At 42.9% G+C, this 18,811-nt stretch overlaps 1 protein-coding gene and 1 non-coding gene across 2 annotated transcripts; one reads left to right on the top strand and one right to left on the bottom strand.

Moving 5' to 3' along the window:
- The first annotated feature begins 478 nt into the window (after nucleotides 1–478).
- LOC125774767 (uncharacterized) lies at nucleotides 479–2,608 on the top strand. Its single transcript, XM_049444978.1, has 3 exons — nucleotides 479–1,051; nucleotides 1,116–1,189; nucleotides 1,249–2,608. The coding sequence occupies exons 1-3, from the start codon at nucleotides 775–777 to the stop codon at nucleotides 1,699–1,701; spliced, it is 804 nt and encodes a 267-aa protein (XP_049300935.1). The 5' UTR covers nucleotides 479–774; the 3' UTR covers nucleotides 1,702–2,608.
- An 11,042-nt stretch (nucleotides 2,609–13,650) lies between these two features.
- On the bottom strand, nucleotides 13,651–13,732 carry Trnas-aga (transfer RNA serine (anticodon AGA)). Its single transcript has one exon. It is a non-coding gene; the product is annotated as a tRNA-Ser (tRNA).
- Nucleotides 13,733–18,811: the final 5,079 nt, after the last annotated feature.

Here is an 18,811-nt window from a genome sequence, read left to right as displayed (position 1 = left end):
AATTCGACTACTAACACGAAGCAAAGATGTCGATTTTTTGTTTGTGTATAGTTGAATATAAATTATTTATTAGCCAAATTACTGGTTTTTATTCACTTTAGATAAAATTCAGATAAATTAGAAAAAACATGAATAAGTACTAATTTTTGTAGTTTTCAATACATAATTAGTTCACTTCTTTATGTTTAAAATCATCTTTGATTATTCAAACTTGATTATTCAATAGGTCAATCTACACGATACGATTCTTTGATCACCAATCTCACACATACCACGTCATAGGAGGCTGAAACAAAAAGATTGGTATGTGGTTTTCGTGTTTTCACGATACGATTCTTTTTGGAAGGCTTACTTTCTTCTCACATTTGAGATTAGACATTGTGCTTCCAGCACAAATAAATAGTGTCAGAAAAGATATTGTATACTTTCATCAAAGTAACTGTATGTTATAACCGGAGTGTACTAGACAATTGTCAAAAGATTACAAGCGAAAGATTCGTGTTATCGTTCTCGTATCGTACCTCGTTCTGAATTTTCGCTCACGAATTTTGTTCTCAAAAGGTGAAGTTCGTTGCGAAGATTCGCTCTCAAAACGAACTTTTCCTGCTCACGCATACTATCTAACGAATCTGACTGTTCGATAGCTGGACGCATATGTTGGTGTGTTTCTGAAATCGCATTTGACAGCCGCGCTCGAGCAAGCTGTAAGCAATAGCTGTATGTTTACGAACTTTGTGATTCGAATTTAGTGAAACAGTCAACATTTAGACGATTATGCTTGATACCCGTAAAAGGAACAAAATGCAGCGTAGCAGCAACACGTGGACACGTGCGACGAAACTTGCGTTAATACAGGAGTACCGTAACCATCCCATCCTATGGCAGCGTGGCTACAGGGTTTCGAGGTATACTCCGGGCAAGACGCAAGCTTGGTGCGAGATTGCCACCAAATTACGTATGCCGGTTCGTGAGTGCCAGCAAAAAATACTCTCGTGCAAAGCGATGTACCGGAAGATTCGAGGATTGGTGCGCAAAAAGCAGAAGGGTGAAGGTAAGGAAGTTGCTCTATCTGGGTCTGGGTGAAAATCATAATCGGTGTTGTTGTTGGTTTGCAGTGATCTCTCGCGAATCATGGTTTGGCTATAAACATTTGCAGTTTTTGGATCAAAACCTCGAAAGTTCGGAACAGGTAAGTTACGTGTGTAAACATTTACACGGATTTAAACTACCTGATTATGCTTCTACTAGAATGACAGCTTACACGAGGAGCTCGACTCGGACAGTTCTCAGGAGGGCAAGGTAGTGGAATCAACCGATTGTCAAAGTGCCGGTGTGTACGTGAAACAAGAAGCGTACGACGAGGAAGACTTACTTTCGCTGGGAGAACCTTCAATCCAAGGTACTGACGTACTAGAGGACGATACGTACCAGGATCAAGAGGCTGATGGCGTACTGGAAGCGGTGAAGATGTTTTCAACAATCCCAAACCATACCCGTACAGATGCGCTAGAACATCCCAAATGTCCAACGCATTCGATGAAGGTTAACGATGAGCGACACGACATCGAACGTCCTTTCGATGCATTCGGACGGTACGTGGCGGTGGAACTGAGCAATATGCCTCCGAGAGCTGCGATTCTACTGCAACAGCAATTACATCAGTGCATCATTGATGCCAAACTGCAAACTGTTGGACCATGACCATGAGTAGGAAGGACAAGGATAACATCGCACGCACTGCTATAAAACTGCAATGAAGTTCCTGAAAATGGCATGTAAATAAAATTATAATAATTAATTGTATCCTCCACGTAAAGGACTTTGGTGAGCTGTCAGGTGGGAAGACTTACCGTTTCACACCGCGAGTGAATGAGTGAGTGAGTGAGAATCGCACCTCATCCATCATCCGCTCCGTCTCTTCTGTCTGACTGCCACGAGGCAAAACAAAAAAAAACCTTGGAGAAATGCTGGCTTTTTTGTTCACCTTTTTTTTTACCGTACATCATCTAATTCGCGAACCCGTGGACTGTTCGCCCTTGCTATTGCGTGCCTTATCTTGTTCGCTGTGGTAAAACGGCAACAGTGAGCGAACAGATAGCCGCCACAGTGCACGATCGTTACCCGACCCGACACCGTGTACCATGGTACAACTACTTCTATGTGTTTCCCTTCATTCACCACGTCTCGCGTATCGTTCTACTGTCGGCATTCTTTATCTGCTGTTTGCTCCATTCGTCTAACGTGGCCACATTCTAGACGTCATAATATACCGTCGTCCGCAAGTGTGCAGTTCTTTTTCGGTTCGGTTGTGGAAACGGCAGCTTGTGGCAAAGAGCGCACACTGAAATTGCAACTGCAAACGGCGCTGCAGCACCGTAGCTTAAAAGCAATTTACATCCTCGTCTGTACACGGTGCCTTTCGTCGCACTCGTACCAGGGGGTTTCCCTTCAGGGACAGGGTTACCTTTTAAGCTTGTACCGATCGCTTCTATTCGACTGCGTGAAATCGGAACATTTAAATACAATTTTACATTATATTATTATTTTAAAGTTGTTTTACAAGTATATTTTTTAAGTTGCGCATAGTTTAAAACAAACTTTTTAGTTTCAAAATTTAAACCTCCCATGATCGTATATACATATTTGTGCGGCACTGTAGAAGCGTCTCGTTAAATGCTCGTCTCCGCGACAGGCAAATCGGCCTTTCCAGGCACCTCAAACTTCCCCTTTCCCCCATACACATATTCCGATGACTCTCGAAGGTGTAGTCAATTTTTGTGTACAGCCCCGTACAACAACAAAATAAAACCCCAGCGCCCCTTCGTTTGTGGCCGCACTTTTCACAACCGCTACACCGCGCCACCCCGCACAATCCAATCTCGGTGAAAACCTGAACCGCGTGGCTCTCAACTCGCTGGTTATGCAAAAAGCCACCACAAGAGCCTCGACATCTGAGCGCAGGCTGGTCGATTTTTGTACGTGCTTTGAGCATCTATTTCTGCAGCGAAGCTTTTCCAGCGTTTCAGGTGGGCTCGTTTCGCGTGCCTCCCGATTTCGTTCGGGACCGGTGGATGGTGTAGTACATCGTGGTGAGGTTATCGTTTTTTTTTTGTTTGGTGCGCCAACAATCTCACAGCTGGTGCGAAAGGCAAGCAGCTGGCAGTGTGGGTGTCCGCTGTCCGATGGGAACCGTTCTCGGCTGGTATGTCTGGTAGAATCTGCTGCAAGCGTCACAGGACACTGCTTTCTACATTTTCAGCACGAACTGAGCGAACTTTTCGTTACATTCATTAGCGAGAAAAAAAGGGAATCGCGTTCGCGCTTCTTGCCTTTTTCCCATTCCTTATACAACTCCAAAAAGGAACAACATTCCACCGGACCGCATACATACGGACAGTGGGTGTTGAGAATTTTCCCATGCTCCCGAACCAGGTGCGCGAATTTTGTAAGCGAATGACACGTGGTTAATAAATAACTTAGAAGATGATGTTTTTTTGTTCTTCCCACTTTTTTTTACACTCAACTGAAATGGAATTTTCTATGCGAAAGAAACACATTGGACGACACATTAAAATGCATAGAATCGTTCCAGGGTGCTCTTCATCATCACAACACCATCATCATCATCATCATGAATGTCCATCCATAAGGCATAATTTCCTTTCCATTTGGCGCTAAAAGCAATTCCATCGATTTGACACATTTCTTCCGGTGCCTTCCGGAATCGTACAACGATTACATTACTCCATCCCGAGCCACCGATGAACATCCGGCTGCTCGGTTGAACTGCACGCTTGAAGCCACCCTACCGAACATACACGCACAGACAAATGACCGTGGTCGGTGAAGGATGTCCTCGGTTGTGCAAAAGATGTTACAGTAGCCTGTAACAACCCTTTTTTCCTCTCTCCTTTCTCTCTTCGTCTACATTGATTCAACCTCCTTTTCTTTACCCTGACTGCTCTTTGTTGGACGGCTCTGTCCAGCTTGTTTCTTAAATGGGCAAAATTATGATCAACAGTTGTGGACAGATGCAAAAAAGGGGCGAAGGCAAAAGGACACGTTCGTCCTTCACCAACCATTACGGCGCACTCCGGTGGCAATTTCCTTCCCAGCGCACGGAAGATGGAAAAGAAAGCAGAAAACCTTTTTAACACGCAGGTTGTGTGTATGTTGCAGTGGTTCGTTTTGTAATAGGGTGGCTGTGTACTTGCCCAGTCGCCAGAAGCTCTCAGGCCAGAAGATGTATAAAGGGTGGCAAAAAGCAAACTGGCAAGAAAAGAGAGCCGTTCGACGTGTCGAAATGATTTTGTTTTGCCTTCTCGAAACCTTTTGCTTCCATGCGCCTGTTCCAAGTTGTGCTTTTGCGAGGAGGTGCTTCTTCTAACGGTACAGGATCTTTCCATTTGTCGCACAATCAATAATCGACAGGCAGCCGTGGAACGTCGGGTACGTCGGGTACGTCGATGGTGCTACATACACTCAGCACAGACAGACAGGTCGGTCGCGCAGGTCTGTGTCACGTTCTAGAAGGAAAGCGTCTTCATCTCTTCTCCCCGTTGGCCGTTGCCTAGGATAAAGGGGAAGACCTTCGATGGTGTTTGCAGCCCGGGTATGGAAGGAAACGCACAGCAAGACACCCGATGACAACCACAACCATGGTTGACCGACATGCACGCACACACGAAAGATGACGGCAACTACACGGCAAGATGCAGATGTTCACGTTAGGGGCAAGAAAATGGCCTGACTAGGAAGAAATTATGACCGACCATAAATATTAGTGACTCGGGGGTAATAGAGAAATTGAAGCGGCAAAGTCAATTCATCCTAAAAAAAATGAGGAGTTCATCAGGAGGAAGAGAGGGTTTTTCCGTTTGAGGTTTTTTTTTCGGTCTAACAGGTCTACGGATCAAAAATGCGGGTTTTGTGTTTTCTATTCGCTAAATCGATAGCGTAAATATACAATGAATTTCCTACGGCATCGGAGCAAACAGACAGGAATCTAGTGACCATTCGAGATGGTAGCTTATTTCGATGCTATGAACACGACTGATAAGAACATCGTGCGCATAATCAGCATTAGCTATACAATCTGCCAATTGATAAGGGAGATTGGACAGAAATATTTCAATCGCTAGCTTCTTAGTAAAAAAAAACATAATCAAATATGAATGAAATAAAAATTGATTTTTTAAACAAAATTGTGAAGTAAAACTATGAATGAATATTGAATAATATGATCAGTAATTAATAAAATATGGCAAGCGTTTAAACAATAATAGAAATTGATAAAGAAAGAGATACAAATCCAACAAGATAACGAATTGGCATTTGAGATGTGTTGAAAGGTTATGTAAAATTTTAATGTAATTCTTCTTACAATTTTCTTATTTCGTTTCACACACGAAAAAAATGGGCGTTTATCATTAGCCACACTAATTCTTTCCTTTACCCTTAGAAAACATGTTCTTTTTATGCCTTGAGGGGAGGAAAAAAACGGATTCCAGGAGTCTCATTACCCTTGCCGATGCAGTGTTTCCTAATGCTACTTTCCCGCGCGTTTGCTTTCCTTCTCTATCCAACAAAAGACATCATGTGTAGGAGGGTAGAGAAAAACATTTTTTGTGGGAATTTACCACTATAAATCCACTCTAGGAAAAATACCAAAACAATGTTGACGTTCAAGGACAACGGGGGCAAACCGTAAAGAAACCCAAACAAACCATACGAAGGATTTTTCTTCATCCGTAAAGATGGATAAAAAATAAACAAATACAAGCACCGGAGGGCAAACAAATACAGTGAAAGAAGTTAACAAAGTTTGAACCGTTTTAATTGTACAGCAGCAAAAGATATATCAACAGTTTGGCGATGACCGTACTAAAATTATTGTGATTTTTCGTTCATTTTTTTTAATGTATGTAGAATTATGAAAAATGACAAGGAAACACAACAATTAGCACATGATAGTGTCATACGATAAGCACGATCGATTTCGTTGAACGTTCCCATGCGTGTGAGTGCCTTTTTTTCGGAAAGATGATGATGACATAATTTCAATCGATTAAGACAATCGCTCCACATTATGACCCTCTGCTTTCGGATCCCCCAAAAAAAAAACACACCTCTCGTTTAGTAGTTCTCCCGCTTTCGGCATAAATTATCACAGAGTGTGGAACGGTGGGTTTTTAGCCACGAGTGTGTTGTGAAAAATATGCCCATCCACCCTACCGTAAAAAATAAACCTCTCATCCCATCGAGAAAACATACAAGCCGTGACACGATGGCCAAGACGACCACAACCCAGCCACGGAGGGAAGATAACGCTTTACTGCATGTCGTCTCTGGTTTTGTAGCAGCTGTGTGTACGTGTGTACACATAAACACATACACACACACACACACACACACACACACAACAGGCACAGGTTTCCAATTGCAAGTCGATGCACCACGGGTGCAAAGATGCAACGAATCGGGTGCAAAGAAGAAGGCGCAAGAGCACAGCTAGAGCCAAACCGTTGCATTTAGTTCCTAAAGGGAATTGCAAAAGGGGACGGGAGTGGACACGGAAGGTGAATAGGGAAGGGTGACGCGAGGGTGAACGGAGAGTTCTCTACCGAGAAATGATCGTAAATTAAGTTAATTTGTGTGTTTGTGTTCATACACACCCCACCGGGTCCGGGTGCGCTTCGATGCATTCGTTCTCCTTTATCCCTTGGGTTGTGTTTGACGGATGCGCTTCTCAACATACCCGTTTCGGTACGGTTTGTTCTTTTTCGTTTCATCCTGTTTCGGTGCTGGTATGATTAGAACGCATTCCTGTGGGGTGGTTAAGTACGGTACTAATTCCCCCATTTGTGGAACAATTGTAATCGCGATTACTATCTGCAGTTGCAGATAACAAATTGTTTGATAGAATTTAAAGATTGTGAATGATCGTAACGATCGTTGACAATATTATTGAAAAAACAAGCTTATAGAAACCAGATTAAAGATAATTTAATTGCCATGTTTAATATTTTCGATGAAGTTTGAAGTTGCGGTCAGATTAAAACAATCAATGCTCATCTTCCGAGCGGCCACTTGTTCATGCTTCACCACGCATCATCCAGAACCAGATGTAGTTAATTCTGCGTACTCACATTACAATATTATATATCTCGCTTACACGCCGTCCCTCCCGTCACCGATGCTCCCCATATGTTCCAAACCCTGAAGAATGCATTCAGAAATAGACCGCTACCGCTAAACACGTACCTCCAATCGACATGCACATTGTGTGGCAGATGCACATTAGAAACACGACTGCACAAGAAAAGCTGCACCGCCGTCGTGCCAAATTGTGAACGCCCCGAAGATGTCCGTGGATGGGGAGGAAGGGCGGCAACAGCAAAACGACAAAAGATTCACACACCGAAGGCGGCCTCCACGCGCCTCCGTATGCGCAACTGGCACTTGTCCCACCGGTGCTTATGCGCACTCACAGACAATCGTTGCGCGTGACTCGGTGCGTGAAATTCAATGAAAATTAATGCACTACATGGGGGGGGGGCCCTTTCGGCAGTGGCCAGTTTAGTGGGGTCGCGTGAAAAGGGGGAAGGAAAACTCCCGGCTAAAACGGAATCGTACAAGTGGAAAAAAGAAAGAGCGAAAGCAGCGAATCGTTTTCGGTGCGGTTCCCCCGTTTGGACTAGTTTTTGTGCAGGTTTACTCCGTGCCGGTTCGCTGTTGTCGTTTTGCATCGGAACGACGTGTTTTGTATTATACAGCAGGGTAATACCGATTTCGATAATCGATTAGGCTTGTGCGGAAGCCAGACGTGGAGTAGGAGCTTGATTTTTAGCAGAAGAAATGCAAAAAACGCTTTTTGATTTTATAACTAAATCCTCGAGCAATCTTGGGGGCCTGTCTATTCAAAGTATGTTTTCACTCGCAGAAGTTGAGTATTCAAAAAGTACTTCCTAAGGGGATTTGATTGAGATTTGCTATCGGTCATTTTATGTGAAGATACCCAATAAACCACCAAGCCTTCCAAATTCTGATATAGTGAAAATTGGATATAGTAATGAACGTTTTCTACTACCTAAATAAGTTTGTTTTTCCATTAAATAATAAATTTCAATATACTTATGAAATTTACCACTTTTAATGAATAATTTTCAAGTTTGTTTATGTTTATGTTTCAAGTTTGTTTGTACTTGACTATAAGATATATGACATGTTTTATTTTTAAATAAATTAAGTAAAAAATGTATAATTCCGTACGGAAAGTTTCACAATGCAAAAAAAAGATGCCATCAAAAGCAACATCATAGCTCATGATCCGGACAGTGAAAGCTGTCGTCCAGCGTGTTGGTCTGCAGACCAACTGCAGACAGGCAATATTATAGTCAAGTGAGGCAAATGATGCGATGAAGAAACGCACCCCCCTCCCCAAACAGTACGCAAACAACGGGTCACAGAGAACCGGGAGAAGTAGGAGAAAAGCGCAATTGATACACTAGTAACTCACCCTGCTACTTCCCATTTTCACCATATCAGTGCGTCATTATTATCGTTATACGTCAACGGCAGCGACTCCATTTGTCACTTGACAGCGATGGCCGGTACAGCTGGGTGGTTCGGGTGTGCCGGCGGGTGGTGACGTTTGTCGACGGAGCTCTTTACCGTTGGGTTTCTCTGGGTTTTTTTTGATTTCCTCCTTGGGGCAGAATTCTATCCAAGTCAACGACAAACCCAATATGGCATGGCGTTTAGTTTTGAGTGAAAGTCGATGAAAAATAGTCTGTCACCGTTGGCTTCCGGGGTTTGTCAGGTACACTTGGGAACTTCTGTTTCAGATCGAATAAGTGATGGCAATAATGAGATGTTCATCGATATATTGATACGGTCATTAGGTGATTCGTTACTAATTTCTGCGCAGATGTGCAGATAGTTAACTAGGATGCACCTTCCCTCGATGGAGCGTTGACCACCTGCTCGAGCATTGAAAAGATTCCCACTCGAGAGCACTCTGCATCTATTACCACGATTTTGAAACCTCCGTTAGTTGCTAGACTTCAACATCACAACAGCCAGCCCGTGCTCGTTTAACTGTTTAACGTTAGTTACACGTGACTGAGTCTATCGTGGTCCAAAGAGAGAAGGCATCACCATAGTACAACTAACCTGTGCATGTGCCCGGTGGGTGTGAACGAACGACCATGCAAGATGGAAAGAACACTCACCGAACAACACCCAACAATGAGTTGGGGCAGCACGCCATGAAGATGGCCCACCGTAAAGCGGTACGGTTGAAGTGATCGTCAGCGACATGGCGTAAGAAAAGCATGAAAAGCGCCATACGGAAGCTTTTTACTTCGATCTTTAGCTGTTTCGAAAGGATGGATATGAATTCCACCGTTGTCTATCTTTAAAGTCCTGTTAATATAGACAAGCTTACAAGCGGCCTTTATTGAGGATTGTTGTTGAGGGGAGTCCTTTAGCAGCATTTCCTTTCGATGCAGCGTCTAGCTGTCGCCAGGATGACGGTTTGATACACACGGGAATGTAAGTTGCTATGACAGTCGAGGGGACAGTGCTCAAAACTGGTAGCACAAAGCTGTCAGAAAGATTAAAGCTGTGGGATCTTAATGTATGTAACATAAGCTGCTCATTAAATATGAAATTATTAACCTGTTAAGGTGGTGTTGGAAGCCGCACTGAATGGAAAGAGGTTAATAACCAAAAAACCTCATCATACTCTGATAGGTCTCTTTTCGATTCGATGGATCTGTAGATGTTGTACCCCGTGCTTCCGCTTCCCCCTTGTAGGAGAAAGTGAGAAAAGCGTGGGAAATGCGATGGGTTTTTTTGCAGCCCAATCTCCAAACACTGGCTCTATCGGTCAAATGCTCGAGAAAGCGTGACTGATCTCACTAAACCGTCGGTTTAATTGTTGCACATGAATCAGAATGAGGTGCAGTTGAGGGTTGCTCAAGTCAACTGAGTCAGTTTTGAGAACATTTTATCCAATCCTACGCGGCGTAACATTATGATATTCACAATACCGAGTAGGACGCCGGTTCGGATTTGTTCCCTATTTTGGCCATTGAGTGAATCCAACCGTAGGAACACGCTCCCTGACCTCCTTTTGATTCTATGTACAGACAGAACGTACAGAAAGTTAACGGGTACTACGGGTGCACTTTGCATTCCGCATTATTGTTTCTGCCGCTTGTGTGTTCTTCGCCTCTTGACGCGCGGCATTACGAAATCACCTTCCCGAGTGTGGCGTAGCCGGTTGTCGTTCCACCAAAGGAACCCAAGCTTCGAGCAGTGAGAAGAAGCTTTCACAATGCACAAAAGAAAAGACAACCGAGAAGAAGGTGGTCTAGGTGGGTGGAGGGGTAGGAGGGTGTGAGGGAAATGGGGAAAAAGGTGAAGCAGTACTCGGCATTCGGTTTCGGTGTGTGTCTCGCACTCAATTGCAATATGATGGTGATGGTACCGAGACATCTCAACATTCACTTTTGCACCACCCTTTTCCAAGATGCACCACCACAGCCCCGCGGATGGGCTGGATGGGTTGCATTTCGCTTTCCACTGTCCCTCAACCCATGTTCACTGCTACTATGGGGTTGGCAATCGACGAGACGGGGAAGGTTTTTGGGGAAGGGTATAAATTTGCAACTCATTGACGCATCTTCATTTTTTTTTTGCTCGTTCAAACTCCGATGGTTTCCTACTCCCCGTAGTCGTAGGGGTAGGTTAGTGCGTTGTGTTGTTGCTACTCTTACCCCCATTTTGCCTTCGGTTTTGCATACCATGTATGCACACTCTGCGCTAGTCGATTTTATGTAGATTCGCAATGTGTGTGTGTGCGTTTGTGTTTTTTTTTGTTTCGTTCAAATCTGTTTTGTTTGCATTTTCTTTTCCGCGATTGGAGCGTTTGTTGCGTTTGATTTTTGTTGTTGCTTTATCTATCCAAGTGAGAAAGAGAGCGAACAACAAAACAAAAAAAAAAACGCAACCATATCGGCATCCCGTGAAGTGATTTTGAATTAGGTTTTCTAGTTGCAGCTTGGCATATTGTATTGATTTTTCATTTTTTTTTATAACGGAACCCTCCTACCTGTATTAAATTTGACCGCAGCTTCATATTGGGAAGATGCACACACACCCATGCAGACATAGGCGGGGAAAACAAGTTCGGTGATGAAAATTAGCAAGTGCAAAAAAGCATTGTTTTGAAGTGACGGTTTTACTATCAGAAACTTTTATTTTTGATCAAATTGTTTATTGTCTTTTCGCCAATGTTGTATAAAATTTCATTAAAATAATTCATTTGTTAAGATTACAAATAAGTGCCAAGAATACACAGTTTTAATAAGCTTTTAGAGCTTTTGAAGGCCCTTTAAAATAGCATTGAACTTCTATAGTAATGTGTGAAGATTGTTTGCAACAGTTGTTTAGTGAGTAATTTTAAAATTGTCTATTTTTGGATGGGATTCCCATTTGGTATTCTATTATGAGTCACCAAAAAACATTGTACATCCCATCGGATAGTAACTTTACTATGAACAGGTATCGAGGTAGATAATAAACCATGTTTAACGACTCAACCGATTATTAGGTTGTAAATTTAAAATCTGTTTACAATAGTTCAATCACTTCCCGGCAACAAAACCCATTGCCCGGTGTACACGTGCGACAGCCATACGATCGTATTACGTGACGGCTAACAGAACGACGGGTTATTCCACGTATAGTGAAATGAGGGCCCGGTGGATCGTGTGGTGCATCGTTACGGGAACAGCAAAGTTACCGACTTCACGGCTGCACTAACCCTCAACTGCAGCAACCGTGCAAAAACCTTGCAAAAGCCGCGATCGCGTGCGCTCACACGGCTTGCGTTCTCGCTGGTTTGCGTGCCTTCCGCGTACACTAGCGCACCATCGTTTGACCTCGCCGAGAACCGAGCAACGAGATCGTGTCTGGTCGTTCTCTCACACAGCACAGGTGATCCGCGATGGGCTGTGGGGTTGCTGCTCACGGATGTTGGATGGTAGGTACAACCAGACTCACGAGCTGGAAAGCCATCCTATGCTCCAAAAGCGGCTCCACAGCGGTGCGTGGTGCGTCGTGACGGTGGCCACCCGAAAAGTTGCGCAACCCAAAACTAGTGCGACGAATTGGCGACACCGCTGAAGGCAGAAAAAAGAAATATAGCACAATCTCGCCATACACACACAGCAGCAGTAGTAGTAGTATAGTGCCAGCAGCAGCAGCAGCAGCAGCAGTTGAGTACAACAGTTATCCGCACCACGGAGGCCAACCAGACACATCGCGTAACGAGACCACGTTTTGTCTTCCTTTCTGTGGCCAGCCGTGGAAGCGAGAGAGCAAACACTCTGCTCTGGGCGGCCGGATTGGGGCGATGAAGGGCTGAGAAAAAAAAAAAATGCAGCGCTGCCCCGTTGCGGAAGGGTGACGATTTATTTATTTCTTGCTGATCTTGCGATCGTAATCGGAGCACAAACGCGCGCGCTGCCCGTTTTCTTTCCATTCTTTTGATGCCCTCTTTTGCGGATGCGATGCGGCTCTCGCTCGCACTAAGGCCGTTTGATTTCGCTTCATCTTTGCTTGTTGCGTTTGCGTATGGCCAACCCGCAATGCCATGATTTACTTTTCTTTTCTGCAAAGTTCGTTTTTCTTTTGCCCGTTCGCTGCTCGGCGTTCCGTGATCCGTGATCGCGATCCCATCGATTTGTCGGTTTGGGGTGAGTTTTGTCTGACCATCGATGGTTCGTCCCGGTTTAGCTGCATCTCCACTGGCAAGATACGCATCATCATGATGATCGTTTGGTTTATGCACTAAAGCGAAGATTAGTGAGTATAAGGGAAGGAGAGAGAGAGAGAGAGAGAGATAGAAAAGGAAACAGAAAAAACAGCAAATGGGAGTAAAAAATGACACTTGCTCGTTGCGAGGGTGCGATGAAATGAAGTTTCCTGCATCTCATGTTAATCGTTTGTAATACGATCGAACAAGCGATGAACGCAGACGCTGGAAGGTAATGGAAGGTAGTTACACATTGAAGGTGTTTTTAATCGATGCGTATCAACGCAAAATGACACTCAATTTGTGTTTTTTTCATCTTCTCCCTCTTCGTTATACTACATCACAGAGACATCGATCGCTGACGTTTTTTGCAGAAGTTTGCGAAACTTCCATTGGTAAGCAATCCCTGTTTTCATATGTATATTTTTTGTATGAAATAAAAACTACTAGCAAAATAAATGATTTTTTTTCCTAACAGCAACAAAAACTCTTTTTTACCATCAATCATCTGGTTCTTGTTGAATGTTCAGTGTGAATAATTATCTTTTGATTATAATACATAAAAAAGATTATTTATCATGTAAGTAACAACGGGCATCCGTGTCACAACCCATCAACATCAATGGTGTGATTAGTGTCCACTACCATACCTAACTTTTATATTTCAACATTTATGTTTATCTTGCATTTTTGATACCTTCAAGGTATTGATTAGACGGTTTGAGTTGTTTCGAGATTAAAAAAAGGAGAAGCAATAAAAATGTTTAATAAACTCATCCACTACTAAAATGAAATAGTTCCCATGTGTGTATGATAGAAAAAACCGCAGTCGGTAGGATTCGAACCTACGCTCCCAGAGGGAATCTGATTTCTAGTCAGACGCCTTAACCGCTCGGCCACGACTGCTTGTTGTGAGCAAGCGAGAAACCCGGTTAAGGTGGACGAAACAATGAAGCAATGGATGGTGACTGTATTTTTGAATTTATATTCGAATTGTGAATGGTTTAAAGAACAAGAAAACAGCATAATTTGAGTTTGTTTGATATCTTTTGTTGAACCAATAACAGACCGATTGGAGGCTACAATTTATTTGGTTTATACTTGTACATTTTTATGTAGTTTTGTTTAAAAATAATAACTGTTTGCTCCCTTATATAATGGTTTAAAAAACTTAAATTTATCTTAAGCTATACGGAAAAATTGTGACAAATTGACAAACAAGGCAAATTGTGGACAAAAAGGTCATAATTAGAGCTATTCAAAGTAGTACTTAAGCATACCTAGTGTCATGGATCTATGGCTATAGATCAAGGGAGTCAATAATATTCTTAAGCAAAATTAAGCAAAATTTACCAAACGCATTTCCTTTGGAAGGAATTCTATTTCCTTCCCCATCCAGTGGAATTTATTGTAACTTTGGCAGTGTTATAATCCAGAAATCTCAGCTCAATTCTTTAACATACCAAGCTCAAACAATCAACACCATTATGGAATGGAATCAAAGCTTATAAATTTACTCAACCACGATAAAACTAACCTCCGACGGGAGTAAACCTATACATAAAGACGCTTTGCTTTCCTTTACTGCTACTTTATCGACGTGCCCTTCGAAGCGGGAAAACGAAGCTGCAGCGAAAAGAAAACCCTGCACTTAGGCACGGTGGTACTATCGTTTTGCGGTACATTAATGTGTTGGTGTATTGTACTGTTGCTGGAAAAGCGGTGGCCCCAGACTGCATAAGCTTCACCCCCAGTCAGACGGTTTGTTGAAGATGGACAGCGTTGTTCAAGCTCCGGTTTCAATTGCCGGCACGAACCAGGGAAGGAAAACGGAATTTCCCTTTGCCCATCCACGAGCACGATGCAGCGTAGTGGAAAATGGAAAGAAATCGAAAGCGAAATTGGAAGCGTGTGGTGTGGATGGACAAACATGAAGCAAGCGCATCTATCACTTTACTAATTCCTCACTCCTAACAGGGCTGCACATACCGCCTTGCTCTGAAGGGTAAAGGGTGCCAAAGCATAGGGAACGGGGAAAATAGAAACTCCCTCTCCTTGCAACACTACTGAACCAGACTCTCGCACGGTCCAGAGACAGCGTCTCAGAAAGTGCGGAGTAGTAATGCCTATTACAGAGTGGTAGAAGCATACTTTTGTCTGTGCTTGGAGCAACTCACCAATACACCTGCGTACACAGAAATGAATGTACAAAAGAAACAGGCAAAAAAAACTGATCACCCCTTTACCCCACTCGATCATGAATCGTGGACAACTGTGCGGATGAATGGCACAGAGTGAAACAATAAATAATAAAACACAAAAAAAATCAACCCCTACACTAGTCGAGGTGTGAAGGTATTAGTTCGTAGCGGATCAACTGATTAAACGTGTACGTGTGTGCAACATGTTCCTCTTTTTTTTGTTTGCTTGTTATCACACTATCATCAATCAGTCAACACTGCCTAATCAATCAGTCGATCAATCTGTCTTCTCGAGCGTCTTTTATGCGCACTCCGTACGCGCGTCATATCGTGAGCGATCCGCGCTCACTCTCTCACCCTCACCGGGGTTTGCTCGGACAGTTGCACCCCCCAACCCTCTAGTACCGCTACTGGCCTCCCATCAGATCGTGGCGTCACCGTGCATGGTAGCACTGATAAGCCGGTTGAGCGAGAGAAAGTGATCGGACATACGTAGCAGCGTGTGTGCGATCGGGTGATAATATGCGATCGCGACGATGCACTGGGTGGGGTGATGGAATTGCGTTCTTCAATTCTGTGTCGCTGTATCATCGCACACATCGCAACATGCGGTAAATGGCACACTAATGGATACGATATGCGTCTGTTGACTTTCGCAAAATGCGATAAATGTGGCTTATTTCACGGCGCGCGCAATGATTACGTTTCGGAATGTATTTTCGTTTGCATGGAATTTAAGCTTTAGCGGGTGTGAATGAGGGTTAATACGATTTAATTTGGTACGCTAATCATGTTTTTTTTTACTTTTAGTCTTGTGAACATAATTTAACTGTATCGATTGGTAGTATTAAATCTATTTTTAGAAAAGAATTATTAATGTCCAAGCTAATGAATAATATTTCCTAGATAATTTCACGATTAATCGTAAACAATGTGACAGGGCGGTTAATTAAAAAAAACATAGACTTTTTAATTGTTAGCCTTCAATTACAATAAAACAAAAAATCAAATAAAAAGGAAAATTGAATTGATAATATTTGAGCATTCTCGAATAAAACTGAGAAAACATGAACAATAAATTATGAACCTTTATGAATATTGATTCGATGGAAATTTAGGTATCTTTGCAATAGAGAATTCTCTATTTAGAGGCTCATTTATTTGGTTTATCATTTTCTTTCAAATTCATTAATCACTTATGCTAAATTTTGGACATGCCATTTCATCCTGTTGATAGCCTAAATTGCATGATTTAACTAGTTTGATATCAATGAACAACGCTCAAAAGTGAGGTCATTATAATGTTGATAATACTTATTTCCTTGAAGATGATGAGAAATAAAATTACGAGAATTTTAAGAAATATCAACAAATGTGAACAAAAATGAATTATGACTAATTGAACTAAAAATTTTAAATTCGTCGCAGTTGATAAGCGCTCTTCTTCGGTTTTTTTTTGTTGGTGTATTTTTAAAGCAAATAATTAGAATAGTGGAATTAGAATTCAATAAAAGAAGAAACATATTTTAATAATTTTCCAAACAATGTAATTGTTGGTACGAAAGTATTTAACAGTAATTCGAACACACTCAAACTCTTTTTCCACAATCCTTATGAGAATTAGTCAGATCTCTTCCAAATCTACTGCGACACAGTTTTACTTATTGTACCGAAAAACCAATCGCCCCTGCCCGATTGCGGAAAATACTGCGGAATCTTTCCGGCGGACAGTGGGTGGGACCATGGATGGAAAGGACTCGATACCGGAAGTGTTCCCTTCAAAAGAAAAAAAAAGGACGAATAAATGGGAAAATTATGCGAAACGTAATTCGATTCACAGAAAGGGCGAAAACAAAACCCGGCACCGAATATAAAACAGGGAAACCATACATACGCGCACCCAAAATTCTTGCGGATTTTCCCTGTGGCAAGAAAAGTATAAATACGGCCGAGAACGCTTGTGAAGTAGAAAGTCCTTCTGCTGCCTGTCTACCAGTAGAGAGAGGAGGCCACCGGTCGGCTATTGCAAACCGACGTTAGTGGGTCAATTGAATGCGAGCACAAGAGCGCCCAACAGTATCAAGAATATCAAGCCCTCCGGGTTGGTGAATGGGCTTTTATGCGTTGATCGAGGTGGTGGTTTTCTGTTGTTGTTTTGATATTTCGTTAAGAAGCTACCCATTTCGCTTACCGAAGGTCATAATCGTTTGCTTCATGCCCATCAAATTGTACATTTCGCTGTCAACAGCTCGAATCAAACGCGTTCGAATGACAACTGGATTAAGCGATTGGAGTGGAGCCTTTCATCGAGAATGAAAATGTAGGCCCATGTTTGTATGGAACTGTGGAATCCGTTCTCTGTTTGTGTATAGTTTAATACGTTCATTTGCTTACGCTTTTTTATAACTACATTTAGGCTAGGTACAGGGGGAAAGGTGATCTACCGGGATGGTGATCGGTGGAAATACAGAGAAACAGCTCATACTTGGTACAATTCGCGGAGTGCCCGCGACAGGCCCTTGAAGCAGAAAACAATGCGTGCCAGCCAACAATTGAGCAGCGCTGTTGGTGCGCTTAGAGAAGCAATAAAAATGAGACAAAAATGTTTCACCACCCCCAACGAAAAACATCATCCCCCCCCCCCCCCCTTTCGTTGAGAACGTACCACAAAACCATCAGTTTCTTCTCTCCACAATACACACACACACTTCCGAACCCGACACGGTTGACCGAGAGTATTGACCTACATATACACACCTTGTGGAACCCCCCAAATGGACTCCGTGGACAACAGAGACCCCAAAAAAATGTAACGTGTCGCGGTGTCCCTCTCTCTCACTCTCTCTCTCTCTCTCTCTCTCTCTCTCTCTCACTCTCTATCTCGTAGTGGAACGCCTTCCGAAAAATACACGCGTGCGGTTCGTTTCTTGCTCGCTGCTGGGGCCTGATTTGCTGCTGATGTTCCACACAAATGCCATACCGTTGAATCCAGTTTGCAACCATTTCGAGGCCGTTCGGTAGTAGCGCCACCCGTCGTTGCCACAGCCGTCGTTCCGCGAGCTCCGTATAATCGTTTTCCGCATTCGGCCTTGCTCAAGAAATGACGAACCGGGAACGAAAATGCGTACGTTCATAGGAACAGCAAAGCAGTGACTATTTTGAAGATGGCTTACTTACTTATCCGGGGCGTTATTTGAAAAGATTCCGCTTCAATATGTAATACAACCTCAGGAGGTTTTGGGGGACTTGAGAAGTGGGGCTTATCAGTACCAACCTCAGGAGAACTTGGATTGGGATATTTCTGGTTTACCTTATTTTTTTAAATACACGTTTAGCTGGATTGCCCACGTGTGAAAGATCGCCAAAGAAACGGCTACATCACAGAGTTGTCCCAAATTTTGAAGAATACAGGTAAATCATTCGAGTTGTGGATTGTAAAGCATTTCCCGAAGTATGTTAATTTCTAACAAACATTAAACTGAGGAAGTCACTGTGTCACAATATCTCTTGTTTATCACCCATATCGTCAAAATGACTCCTCTTTTGCAGGAAAGGGCTATTCGCACTCAATTAGCAAGCAGCCCTCCCAACAACACTCGTTGACGTCAGCAAAATGTTTACGTCGCTTAAAACCATTCATTCAGCAGGGCAGAAGGGAAGGTGGCCTGTGTGTAAGAGTGGGTTTAACAAATATTATGCTGTTACCACTATCGTCACAAAAAAAACTCGTCCAGTACGGGGTACTACGAGACAGAAAACCCTACATCATCATCATCATCATCAG

The sequence above is a fragment of the Anopheles funestus genome, chromosome 2RL, assembly GCF_943734845.2.
Source record: "Anopheles funestus chromosome 2RL, idAnoFuneDA-416_04, whole genome shotgun sequence".
Lineage (NCBI taxonomy): Eukaryota > Metazoa > Arthropoda > Insecta > Diptera > Culicidae > Anopheles > Anopheles funestus.
The sequence above is the reverse complement of the archived record's forward strand: the minus strand, read 5'-3'. Positions and strand labels throughout refer to the sequence as shown.

Bases quoted from the DNA above. Each gene is read 5' to 3' on its own strand.
- LOC125774767 (XM_049444978.1), top strand. From the start codon at position 775: ATGCTTGATACCCGTAAAAGGAACAAAATGCAGCGTAGCAGCAACACG. The intron at 1,052-1,115 runs GTAAGGAAGTTG...GTTGGTTTGCAG, and splicing joins CAAAAAGCAGAAGGGTGAAG to TGATCTCTCGCGAATCATGG. The intron at 1,190-1,248 runs GTAAGTTACGTG...TGCTTCTACTAG, and splicing joins ACCTCGAAAGTTCGGAACAG to AATGACAGCTTACACGAGGA.